The sequence below is a fragment of the Miscanthus floridulus genome, chromosome 5 (assembly GCF_019320115.1).
Source record: "Miscanthus floridulus cultivar M001 chromosome 5, ASM1932011v1, whole genome shotgun sequence".
Classification (NCBI taxonomy): Eukaryota; Viridiplantae; Streptophyta; class Magnoliopsida; order Poales; family Poaceae; genus Miscanthus; species Miscanthus floridulus.
Window position 1 is genome coordinate 146,539,929 of NC_089584.1, and position 13,057 is coordinate 146,552,985.

A 13,057-nucleotide genomic window follows, 5' to 3' on the forward strand; every position below is an offset into this window, starting at 1 on the left:
AATTATCAGGACCGTTGAGGCGTTGTATGGAGGTTATGTGATAACTTATGATAAAACTTGGAGGGTTAAGCAGCGAGCGTGGAAGATAATATATGGGGACTAGAAGGATGGGTATGAGCAGCTATCAGTACTTTTCAATGTAATCAAAGCGGTGAATCTAGACATGTATTATGAGTACATCCAAAACCAAATGCATGGAAGGATGGGAGGCGTATATTCTTCCGTGCTTTCTGGTGCTTTTTTTGAGTGTGTCGAGGGCTTTAGGCACTGTCGTCCCGTCTTCTCCATTGATGGTACGTTCTTGATCGATAAATATCAGGGTACACTTCTTATAGTCATATCCTGTGACGCGAACAACAAGTTGGTTTTTTTGGCATTTGTTTTTGTTGAGAAGAAAAACAATGACAGTTGGAGATGGTTCTTGAGGCTAGCCCAATACATGTGGTTGGGCCTGGCAGAGAGATCGACGTCATATCTAATAGGCACTAGGGCATAGTTAATGTCGTACGAGAGCAAATAGAGGGGTATGCACCTTTGCACCATCGTTGGTGTACTCGGCACCTTACCGAGAATCTACTCCGGAAGGATGGTGTGAATGATAACTTTGATCTATTCTAGGAAACTACTCGACAGCTTGAGGACAAGTACTTTTAGAAAAAGTTAGAGCAGGTCAGAACCACATCAAGTATAGAAGGTAGACAATGACTCACATGTTTGACAAGGGATTTGAAGAAATAGACAATAGCTCACGACACCGGTGGATGGAGGTACGAGTTTTAGTGCAGCAACATGGCGGAGTCATTCAATAAGTTGCTATTAGGGATACGTGGTATACCCGTGAATGCAATCGTTCAATTCAACTTATACAAGCTTATTTCCTGGTTCAACGATAGACACGTTCATGTATTGAAGTTGTGGAGTGATGGGGAGATATGAGCTTCGAAATCAAAGGCACACCTAAATAAGGTAAATGAAAGGGCTGACACACATGAGGTTACATGTTTTAACCACACCACAGGAACTTATCAGGTTAAGCATAGGGATGGTACAATGTCTGATGCCTTGGCATCCTACGGATGTATAATATAAATATTAAAATTGCATGAAACTTTAAGTAATGACGATTCTTAAGTTAAAAAATCCGACTAATATATACCCAATCGATTTGAAAAAAACTAGGAGAGATCGAAGCTATCTTGCTCTCGAAGATCTATGGATTAAATCAAAGTTTTAAAGGTCCAATATGTCGATTCGTGAGATAGGACGAAGTGGGGAGAGAAAAAACCCGAGTGAGAGAAGAAAGAAGAGGAAGAAGGCTCGAACAGGAAGGTGGGATGTCGCGTTAAAATACAAGCTCGGTGTCAGGATCTTTGGCGCCAAGCTCGACGCCAATAACCACGACACCAATCTTGATGCCAAGATCCACGGCGCCGAGCCGGCTGCCATGTCAACGTCCACGTCATTAACGTGACTCCAACTTAGGCGCCATAATCTATGACGCCGAGACGTGTAATCTCGAAGTCACCATCAATGACGTCGAGTTAAGGATCCAGATTTTAAAAGCATCCCTCGAGAAATATATTTGTAATTTTTTTTGAAAAAAGACTAAAAAAATATTGCTGGTTCGTATCGTTGCTGGTCCGTAAAGAAGTACTTCTGGCTAGTTTGCGTAGAAGAAAAATATTATTACAGGTGCAAATTTAAGATCGTATGAGAAGCCACACAGGCACACAGCCAAACGAACGGGCTGAGTGCCGTCCCCTTCCATATCAGCTCGCCTCCGCGGCTCCACTGCCCCCTATTTACGCTGGACACTCTGTTCCAGGTGGCTGCTCCTCCCTCCCCCTGTCCGTCCGGCCTCCGGTGACCGCTGTCTCTGATCCACCGATCAGTGGCCTCGCTTCCCCGCGTTGCGCTCCCCCTCTCTCCCACCCCCCTGATCCCGCGATCGGCGAGGGCGCCCGCCTCTCTCTCCCCCGCGAGCGCAGCAGATCCGGTGACGCGCAGGCCCTCCGCCGGCCGCCCCGCCCGCCCGACGATCTAGATCCAGGTAATTTGGTCTGTTCTCTCTCCCTCGCTCTCACCTCAATTGCGCAGCTCCCGCTGGCGTCCTCGCGGTGTTAGATCTGTCCGCCCGCCCCGGGGCCTGGTTGGTTTTCTCCTTTCGCTGGTTTGGTTAGTTGGCATAGCTCCCGCGGACGAATTGCTTCTCCAGACGACTCGCTTGTTTCCTGTGAGTCCTGGAATGAAATCCAAACCAATCCGTTTTGGATTCATCCATTTTGTTGTTTGACGTGTGGTGGAGTGCTGCGATCGCTTTGGTACTCTCCAATTTTTTTTGGACCGTCTCAAGCTCAACACCACCGTTAGCTGTCCGTCTTTCTGGAAGAAAAATCTCATGATCCAGCACATATCGCGTGATCGGCGTCAACATTTGACTCTGCCTATTACTGTGAGCAATCGCTTTCTCTATCATAGGTAGGGGAAATACTGAAGCGCGCTGCAGACCTTGTTGCTGCTCTACCGTGAGCAAGGCTGGTGGAAGGCTGCCAAGGCGCCAAAGCCAAGAGTGACACGTGCCCCAGCGTCAGTATCCGGCCAAGCATATAGTACCAGTTATGAACATGGTGTGGATATGCCGAGGATGATGGATGGTGATTTTTGGAGGAGTCAAAGGGAAAAAGGCCAATGCTACAAGATAGTGTATACTGTATAGTGCTTCTTAGAGGAACAAGCTGGGGTTTTCTTACACGTAGGCTGTTGGTTACAGCAGAGGTTTTGGGTCTTGCAGACTGTCTGTTGAGACCGCTAAACTCGCACTTAGGCAACTCTTTGTACTAATAACTTGAATTATGAGCAGCTATTGATAATATACATCTAGTGTTTATGGAAAGGGATACAAAACATCATGTACTTCCAATATCATGCATTTTGATCAGCCCAAGCACTCGCTGTCCACTTCCTATGAATTGTTTAAGGGCAATAGTAAAAAAAGGAGAAATTCAGTGCTGCCTACCATTTACACAAAGTTTTATTTTTACCATTTTTAATCTATTAGCACTAACTTGAATCCATATTTTAAGAACGATCAAGTAGCCACTTAATCTAGACACCTAAATACAAAAAACACTTGTAACCTAATCAATTCACTCGTAAACACTTTAATGTAGATTCCTACTCCAATCATGCTGTCTGCACACTCGGTATGATCATTTCTCAGCGCAGTCCGTTACATTTGGGCATAGCAATACCAACACCATGGTTGTATGACAGGGTGGACAATTTAGATAAAACTGACACTTAAAACCTGTGACCAAAGACCAAACTGACCAAAGAGGTAAATGTTTGGTTGAGGTAAGTGATAAGAACTTGTAAAGGACCTGACTGAGGTAGACAGAAATGAGTTGACATCAAAAGGGAACTAATGAATAGAATACTAAAAGAATTGAATCGATACCTTAATTACGTAGCAGAGGTTACAAGCAGAAGCAAATCTTAAAACAAAGGGTAGCACCATAGAACCGCTTGCTTACATAGACGTTATCATGCTTAAGAAATGTCTTAATATACTATTATGGTAACATACATGGCCCGTCATGTGCTTTGCTTTGAGGTAGGGATGAAAACGGAAATGTAACATGTTGTTTACCAGGGCTTATTCTTGAAGTTTTATCGCGTTCTTGGGAAAAATGGAAATGGAAACGGAAACAGCAAACTTGGAAGTGATAGTGGTTTCTACCGTTTTAGCGATTTACCATTTTGGTTCGGAACACACCCGTGACCGTTTTTTGGCTATATCCCACACTCCCGTATTCTTGTGCTATTTGTAAGTTTTTAACATATCAGTTTACATGGGGTTCAACCTGTATGGGTAGTAAAGCATGTCTGTTAGTTCAAAAAAATAAAAACAGTAAAGCATGCTTGAAGACCTTGCTTATCATTCCTATGTATGGTGTTGTATTGCTGTTCCTGTACTATGCATTATTGATTACCGACCAAAGCCTACCAAGCCATAATACTGGTGCCATATTTGTTTCTATGATTTTTTTTTGAAAACAGAGACAGTTTTGGCCTCTTCTGATCGTTTCCAACAGTTTTCATCTCTACTTAGAGGAATTAGTAGAGGTACAAGGCTTCTGTTGAATGGGGTTTGGAGGTGGTTGGGTTTCTTTTGTTATGGGAAATAGTTCAGCAGTGAACATCTATAAGGCAAAGATAAATCTGAAATCTCACTCAGTTAATTTTAGAGCTATATCTAGCTCAATATGTAATTCTGAATCTTTTCCATACCTTGTTCATTATACATGTATACTCCCCCATTCTTAATTATAGTTCACTTTATCTTTGCCCTAAGTTAAACTTCTCTAACTTCGATATCTATATACTCCCTCCGTCCATTAGTCTCCGTTGTTTAAGCAATTTTTTTTTCCAATAGTCTATGTTGTCTGAGGTGGTCCTTGGTATTACGGCTGCGTCTCGCGTGCGCGCGACTCCTTGGATGGACCACGCGAAATTACAACGTCGCCGCTCTTTGGTTGCATGTCGCCGCTCCTTGGTTGCATGCGCGCGCTACGCGGAGGACTGGGCCATCGGTGCTCCTTGGTTGCATGAGCATTAATTGGATCACAGCGATTTATTGCAAAGGACATGGGCCATAACGACAGAGACTAATGGACAGAGGGAGTAATATGTTACCTGCCTTATTTGTAATTGGTATTTTGTTTTAATATTTTCCTTTTTTATTTTTGGCTTAATCAAACACACTTTCATATTTTCAATGTAAACTGATTGCTTTATTGTTTTTCCATTCTCAACATATTGTGTCTCTCTAATATTCATTACAGTTGTACAGGGGAACCATCTGCTATCATTGTTTTCTTCAAAGTAATCCAAGAAAAGTTGCTTCCAGATGTCAACTGCAAAAGTGTTAGATCCTGCTTTTCAAGGGGCTGGCCAAAAAGTGTATCCTTTCACATGTTTGTCAGTCTATTCTAGTTCTCTTTTGAGAAACTGATAGATTTTTTTTTCATTTACTCAAGCTTGCAAATTTAGAATTTGTTTATAAATGTGTATGTATACCTTAGCATAATTTAGTGGGACAGAAATATGGCGGATTGAAGATTTTAAGCCAGTTGCGCTTCCAAAATCTGATTATGGTAAATTCTACTGTGGAGATTCATACATAGTTCTGCAGGTGCCTGCTTGCCCTTTATTCTTGTATCCCATAAAACCGATTTTTCCATTCATAAGATCAAAATTTGTGAGCTATTTCTGTTTCATTTGTAGACGACCTGTACTAAAGGTGGTGCCTATCTATACGATATCCACTTCTGGATTGGGAAAGATTCGAGTCAAGTACACACTTCTGAACTTAAATTCTGCGTTATTATATGTACTAGTTCTAGCCTTCCTTGTGACTATGTGTCTGTATTGCAGGATGAAGCTGGGACTGCAGCCATCAAGACAGTTGAACTCGATGCCATCCTTGGGGGTCGTGCAATCCAACATAGGGAACTCCAAGGTTATGAATCTGACAAATTCTTGTCGTACTTCAAGCCTTGCATTATACCTTTGGAGGGTGGTTTCGCCTCTGGGTTCAAAAAGCCTGAAGAGGAGAAGTTTGAAACACGGTTGTATATTTGCAGAGGGAAGAGAGCTATTCGGGTTAAAGAGGTATGTGAGATTCACTCCCCTTACTGCACATCATTTACAATTTCTGCTCAATAATTGCAGATGCTGCCGTCTTTCAGGTTCCCTTTGCCCGGTCATCATTAAACCATGACGATGTGTTTGTCTTAGATACTGAAAATAAGATATACCAGTTTAATGGTGCTAACTCTAATATCCAAGAAAGGGCCAAAGCGTTGGAAGTAATCCAACATTTAAAGGAGAAGTACCATGGGGGTGTTTGTGATGTTGCGATCGTTGGTGAGGGATATGTGATATTTGGATTGGCAATTTTGTCGTCCGCCTTTTTTCTCTATCTCTATTCTTATGGGTTTTTTATGCCAGATGATGGGAAATTACAAGCAGAGTCAGACTCTGGTGAATTCTGGGTCCTTTTTGGAGGTTTTGCACCAATTGGGAAAAAAACTGTGAGTGATGATGATGTTGTACTTGAAACTACAGCACCAAAGCTGTACAGGTATTTCCTATGACAATCATTGTTATGAAAATCATGTGGTTGGTGATTGATCCAAAATTAAGAATTTATAATTCTCTTCTCGTACCATACAGATAAAAGCTACAGCAATGAAAGACTCAAATTCTTTAAATCTTCATCAACTGCTGTAAATCATATGAATGCTTAGTTACTGTTGTTTCCCCTGCAGTTGTACCTCTTACATATAAATAGGCTTCTACTTGGTCTTTGAGACCAATTGGTGTATCTAAGATACCTGTAGATGTTTTGTGGCTTAGCAGCTTGGCATTGCTTTGGTTTAATCTGCGTTTGTGTCATACTAATTTTGAAATATTGCCTACTTTGAGCTTGTGGGGCCATAAACAAAATCTTCGTAGAATTAAAAAAGTTTTCCCTTTAATTGCAAAGTTTTAAAGTGTGAGGATTGCATAGTTACCGCAAGCTGGGAAGTGGCTGTAGCCTGTATTCTTTGCTAAATGCTTTTATTTTTTATTCTGCACTGCTAAGTTATCAAATTGTAATAGTTGCAGCACCAATCAATGTTGGAAGCAATACCCACCTATAAGAAAGTGTCTAATGAGCCCGTGCTGTGGCTGAATCTGTGTCGAATGCCCACATATATGAAAATGTTTAGTTAGTCCATGCTATGGCTGAGTATATTTCTGTGGTTTACCATGCCCCTACTGTGTTCAACAGATAAGTGTCGCGGAAATGCGTATGTTGCGTTGGATTTGCGGTCATACAAGAAGGGATCGAGTTCGGAACGATGATATACGTGATAGATTAGGGGTAGCACCAATTGAAGAGAAGCTTGTCCAACACCGGTTGAGATGGTTTGGACATGTCCAACGGAGACCTCCAGAGGCACCGGTGCGTAGTGGAATCCTAGGCCAGGATAGTAACGTGAAGAGAGGCAGAGGAAGACCGAAGTTGACTTGGGTAGAGGCAATAAAAGGAGACTTGAAAGGATGGAATATACCCAAAGACTTAGCCTTAGATAGGAGTGCTTGGAAGACAGCTATTCACGTGCCTGAACCTTGATTGCTTCTGCTGGGTTTCAACTCTAGCCTACCCCAACTTGTTTGGGACTTAAAGGCTTTGTTGTTGTTGTTGTGTACCATGCCCCTACTGATTCTATCATGTTTTAAGTTCTTCATGCCCCCATAGTGTCTTCTGTGTTTTACAGTTACATTATGAAATGTTCTTCATGCAGCATCAATGATGGCCAATTGAAGCTGGAAGAAACAGCTCTTACAAAGGCTGTGCTTGAAAATACCAAATGTTTCTTACTTGACTGTGGGGCTGAAATATATGTATGGGTTGGCCGGGTAACACAAATGGAGGATAGAAAATCTGCCACTAAAGCAGTTGAGGTAAATTCTTGAACTAATTTTCTTTTCTCACCTTTTTCCCCATTTCTTGTAGTTAACACTTTACATGTTTTTTCTCTTCTGCAGGAATTCCTTATTAATCAAAAGCGTCCAAAGACAACGAGGGTAACTCAAGTGATTCAAGGTTATGAGAGTCATGCTTTCAAGTCCAAGTTTGAATCATGGCCAGTGGGTAATGCTGCTGGGAGCCCTGGCGCAGAAGAAGGGCGGGGAAAAGTTGCAGGTATGTCATTCAATTATGAGGATATTGAAAGCTCCCTTTTGTATGCTGACAATAATTTTGTATCTTTTCAGCTTTATTGAAGCAACAAGGTGTTGATCTCAAGGGAGCTGCAAAAAGCACCACTCCAGTAAATGAGGAAGTTCCTCCTTTGCTTGATGGCGGTGGAAAGCTTGAGGTTGCATTGATCAATATTCCTTTTTATGAGCTGAGTTGTTTATAAAACAAGTAAACAGACAAGACATCTATATACATTCCTTACTAAACCAAATTGTAACAGGTATGGTGTGTTGATGGCAATGCTAAGACTGCCCTGCCAAAAGAGGATATTGGAAAGTTTTACAGTGGAGACTGCTATATCATTCTCTATACGTATCATTCTGGCGACAAGAAAGAAGAATATTATCTCAGCTACTGGATTGGGAAGGATAGCTTGGTGGTATTGCATGTTACTGCACTTGCTCTTTTTCTCGTCTTAATTAAATTGTTTTGGCATCCTGTCTGCCTTTCTACTTTTGTGCTTAATTAAAATTTCTCCACTTTGCATTGGCAATGTGGCATTGTTTTTATTGTGGAGTGTTTGCTGATAAAATTTACTGTTTTAAGTTAAAACATATTTCTTGTATTTAAAACCAAACAATTTGTGCCCATCTGCTTAGCTGTTAGCATAAATTCTCTTGAAGGTACTTTGCACTTGTTGTCCTTTTATGGAATCAACTCCTGCACTTGTACAGCTGAGCCTGATCTGTATTTACTGTTTTGGCGTTTGCTTTGCAGGATGATCAAGTGTCGGCATCTCAAATAACTAATACTGTGTGGAATTCATTGAAAGGACGGCCAGTTCTGGTGCTGCATTTTATTTCAGATTTGCCTACAATATTTGTTCACAAGAGACGACTTTGAGTTATTTGTAGTTATTTTGTAGGGACGTATATACCAAGGGAAGGAGCCTCCACAATTTGTTGCTCTTTTCCAGCCCATGGTTATCTTGAAGGTACACATGTTAGGACTACCAAACATATTTTTTTTGCTTCCATTGTTTTCTTTTATTTTTTAGTAATGGATTTGTAGCTCACCTTTGTATGCGATCTAAATATGTATATGCATAATATGTTTCTGGCAAAATAAATTATGTAGGGTGGAATTGGATCTGGATACAAGAAGCTCATAGAAGAAAAGGGTGCGACGGGTGAGACTTATACTACTGAAGGCATAGCTCTAATTCGAGTATCTGGGACATCTATCCACAACAACAAGACTCTTCAAGTCGATGCGGTACTACCTAGCTCTTTCTACTAGATGTCGATGTTTTTTTTTTCTATTGAAGGCTCTTTGATTTATAAATAAAATGTGCTAGTCGTGTGGTGTGGTATTTTAGAATAGATTGGTTCAACATTTTACTACCAGTAAAATTCAGTTGCTTATCCTTTGAGCTGATCGGTTATTGTTTTATAGGTGGCAACATCTTTAAGCTCAACGGAGTGTTTTGTACTGCAATCTGGAAATGCTATGTTTACATGGTTTGGCAATTCTAGCACATATGAGCAACAGCAGTGGGCAGCAAAAGTTGCTGAATTTTTGAAGGTATGAGGGCACCTTTAGACAGCTTGAAGCCAACCAATTAAAGTTTCTAGCACTTTTTAAGTTCTATAAATCAGTTGAGGTTTTCCTCTTGTTCAATATCCGCTTCTATGTATGAGAGCACCCTTTGGTGTTCTGCCGGTGCTTTTGCGCTCCAAGAGTTGCTCTTGAGGTCAGTTGCCCTGGTCAACTAAACCTCTTATTTAACTGAGGGGCTATTGGTGGTCGTTTTCTTTTTGTTTTGTGTGGTGCCTTTTTTGTTTTGTTTTTTGGGGTCTGGAAAAGGCACTTTGCCTCTTTTCTTTGTATATTTCTATCTTCTTATAATGAAATTATATGCAGTTCTCCTGCGTAGTTCGAGAAAAAAAAAACCGCTTCTAACATTTGAATATTTCCAATCTTACAGCCTGGCGTTGCAGTGAAGCACTGCAAGGAGGGGACAGAGAGTTCTGCTTTCTGGTTTGCTCTTGGAGGAAAACAGAGTTATACAAATAAAAATGCTCCTCAGGATATTATTACTAGAGAGCCTCACTTGTATGCATTCTCACTCAAGAACGGTCAGTTGCTGTAAACTTTTGTACATCTTGCAGTTGCATATCCATATGAAGTTTCTGTTTGCTTTCATTCATTTTTGAGATATCTATATTATACAAGTTTCTGGCCTAATTATCATTTTATTGCTCGGTTTTGTTTATGCTACGATCATCGTCATTAACCAGGGAGACTGGAGGTCGGTCCTCTTACACTTGCTCTTAGATCTATATTTTGTTTTGCAAAATTCAGGGTATCTGATTTTATGGGTTTATTCAGGTTACTGAGATCTTCAACTTTTCCCAAGATGATTTGTTAACTGAAGACATGATGATACTTGACACACATGGTGAGGTTTTCATCTGGATTGGTCAGTGCGTGGAATTGAAAGAGAAACAGAAAGCATTTGATATCGGCCAGGTATCAACTGAAGCCCTGACCTTATTCAAGTGGTCAGTTCCTGTTTGCTGTTGTACTACCGTTATTCTGTATGCGTAATGACTACTTCTCCCCCAGAAATACGTGGAGCATGCAAATTCTATTGAAGATCTTTCTCCATATGTACCACTATATAAAGTCATGGAAGGGAATGAGCCATGCTTCTTCAAGACGTACTTCTCTTGGGATAACACAAAATCTTTGGTATGATCTTTATCTTATTCTATTTTATTATGCTTTTGCTGTTCTATCTGATATTATTCATAAAAAAATATTAGTCGATTTCTGCTGCAAGGTTGTTTTCTTGTTATAATCTGCATCATGTTTACTAATATGTTTCTTACTTTACACAGGTTCATGGAAATTCCTTCCAGAAGAAACTCTCGCTACTTTTCGGATTGCGTTCTGAGGTAAACCTGAGATTTTAGGTTTGAGTTATATATTGAAAAAACACATGCATATATGCATGGTTTTCTTTAATGAGTTTTCTGGATGTTCTCAAGTCAGTTGTTAAGTTGTTTTTATAAGATGGATTTGATATTTGCATGTAACTATTTCTTGGACTGTAGAAAGGTTACATTGAACCATTATTTGGAAATGCAAATACATGTTAAGCTAGTACAATCTTTACATCAGTCCTTTTGTAGGCAACTAGGAGCTCTGGTAATGGTGGACCAACTCAGAGGGCATCTGCATTAGCAGCTCTATCATCCGCATTCAATCCATCGGCTCAACAAAGGCTGGTAGGTTTGAAACCGTTGATTTGACTTCTCACAAAAATGTCTACATTTCGTCTAAAAGAATGATACATTCTTTAAGAAAACATTGATGTAACTATCTCACAAAAATGTCTACATTTTGTATAAAACAAAACATCGATGTAACTACCTAGTTGATCCTTCTTTTCAGTCTAATGAGAGGCCTAAAAGCACAGGCGATGGACCCACTCAGCGTGCCTCAGCACTGGCTGCCTTATCTAATGCATTCAATGCATCCGTAAAACCCAACAAAACACCACCTCCATCTCGCTCAGGTCAAGGTTCTCAAAGAGCAGCTGCCGTAGCTGCACTATCCTCTGTGCTGACTGCTGAGCAATCTGGATCATCAGAAAATCTACGAGCAAAAGCTAGCAGCACAGCTGATAAGACTGGTAGAGCCGCACCTTCCTTTTCAATTTATCATTTGTTAAAGAATAGCTAGGCTAATGTACGGGGCCGAAAGTTTCTTACTTTCTTTGAATTTTCTAATTTGTATTCTTTTCCAGTTTATCATTATTTAGGCATTTTGAGTTCTTGATCTGTATTCCTCGTTTCTTCAAAATGTTTTCTTTATAGTCTTGGATTTTTTTTTTAATTTGCAAATGTACCCTTGGAGTCATGTCTATTTGATTTTGTTGGTAAACCTTTGTCTTTTTTTTTTTAGTCATGGCTAATGTAATGTACATAGATGAAGTCCACTATCGCTTTGCTGGCCTATTTATCACTTCAAAGTTTGACAACTTTGATCAATGCAGATGTCGACAGGGTTGTCATAACTCCAGCTGGGCCATCTGGTCCATCTTCTCCTCAGTCTGAAGCTGGGGAGTCCAATGTGTTTCACCAGGAAAAAGATGCTGCAGTAGATGGGGCACCATCTGGCACAGATGGAGCAGTGGCTGAGGCCCCGGTGGAAGAAACAACAGAGAATGTTGGTGAAGCGACATTTAGCTATGACCGCTTGATATCCAAATCTACAGATCCAGTTCGTGGGATAGATTACAAACGTAGAGAGGTTTGTTCCCTGCATCCATCCCCCATTCTCCTTAAAGCGGTAAATTTTGTCTAGTGACTTCACGATGTGAATAGTTATGGAGTTATTTCTTGGTTCCATGCATCCATAAGTAACCACAGCCTTTCGCCTGCAGCTAGATTGCTTGCTTCTGTTATATTGATGCATTTGGTTCGATTGGTTCTCTTTGAACAACTCCTTTTCACATTTATCCACACGTATATTCCTTTGTTGCTCTTTTAGCCGAGTCTATTCATGTTCGAGTTTGCTTAAAGAGAGGTTTACATTGAACCGTGCTGGGCCAAATTTATATAATTATTACTCTATTGATTCTGCAGGCATACTTATCAGATAGTGAGTTCCAAACTGTTTTTGGCATGACTAAGGATGCATTCTACCAACAGCCAAATTGGAAGCAAGAACTACAGAAGCGAAAAGCAGATCTCTTCTAAAGAGAACAAGCCTTGTTTCTAGTGTCTGCTACAAAATGTGTCGTGAATGGTCGGTCCCATGGGAGTAAGTCTATTAATATATTGTTGGTCATTTCTGAGGACGGGCTACTGGTGGCTTTGCTCGGTTGTTTTTTTGCAACCAATTTTATAGGCCAATTCTTTTATTTGTACATGGCCTAAGTTGTGCTGCTTGCGAGGTCCTAAGATGCTCATAGCTTGCTTTGTGACTGTCCATATGTGTATATCGTTTTTTTCATCAGTTTGTTACGTATGGGCATTTTCTGGTAGGTTACCATTGTAGTCATTCAGATGTATAATGTATTGCACACGAAATATTTGTGCTATCCGTTTGCTGTTGATGGTTGGCAGTTGTTTGGGATTTGAACACTTGGTTGAATTTCTCCATTTTTGTGTGGCCTTGCATTTTTTTCCTTTCTTTTCATAGATGTACTCCAAGCAACATGCATGGTTGTCATTTGTGTAGAGCATAGATTTGTTAGTGTCTGGCTCAGGAGTTGTAAGGGCGTATTAGGGT

At 40.6% G+C, this 13,057-nt stretch overlaps 1 protein-coding gene across 2 annotated transcripts; it reads left to right on the forward strand.

Moving 5' to 3' along the window:
- Positions 1 to 1,741: 1,741 nt before the first annotated feature.
- LOC136451106 (villin-2-like) lies at positions 1,742 to 12,909 on the forward strand. 2 transcript variants are annotated; one of them, XM_066451849.1, is made up of 24 exons: positions 1,742 to 2,050; positions 4,845 to 4,962; positions 5,095 to 5,194; positions 5,287 to 5,355; positions 5,437 to 5,673; positions 5,751 to 5,928; positions 6,013 to 6,145; positions 7,356 to 7,515; positions 7,600 to 7,756; positions 7,828 to 7,931; positions 8,034 to 8,192; positions 8,531 to 8,599; positions 8,679 to 8,747; positions 8,891 to 9,028; positions 9,209 to 9,337; positions 9,741 to 9,891; positions 10,054 to 10,064; positions 10,145 to 10,285; positions 10,382 to 10,507; positions 10,657 to 10,713; positions 10,951 to 11,046; positions 11,213 to 11,453; positions 11,817 to 12,073; positions 12,409 to 12,909. In XM_066451849.1, the coding sequence occupies exons 2-24, from the start codon at positions 4,910 to 4,912 to the stop codon at positions 12,520 to 12,522; spliced, it is 2,949 nt and encodes a 982-aa protein (XP_066307946.1). In that variant the 5' UTR covers positions 1,742 to 2,050; positions 4,845 to 4,909; the 3' UTR covers positions 12,523 to 12,909. The 2 variants fall into 2 exon arrangements, with proteins under 2 accessions (XP_066307946.1, XP_066307947.1); XM_066451850.1 differs by having other exon boundaries at positions 4,853 to 4,962.
- The last annotated feature ends 148 nt before the right edge of the window (positions 12,910 to 13,057 follow it).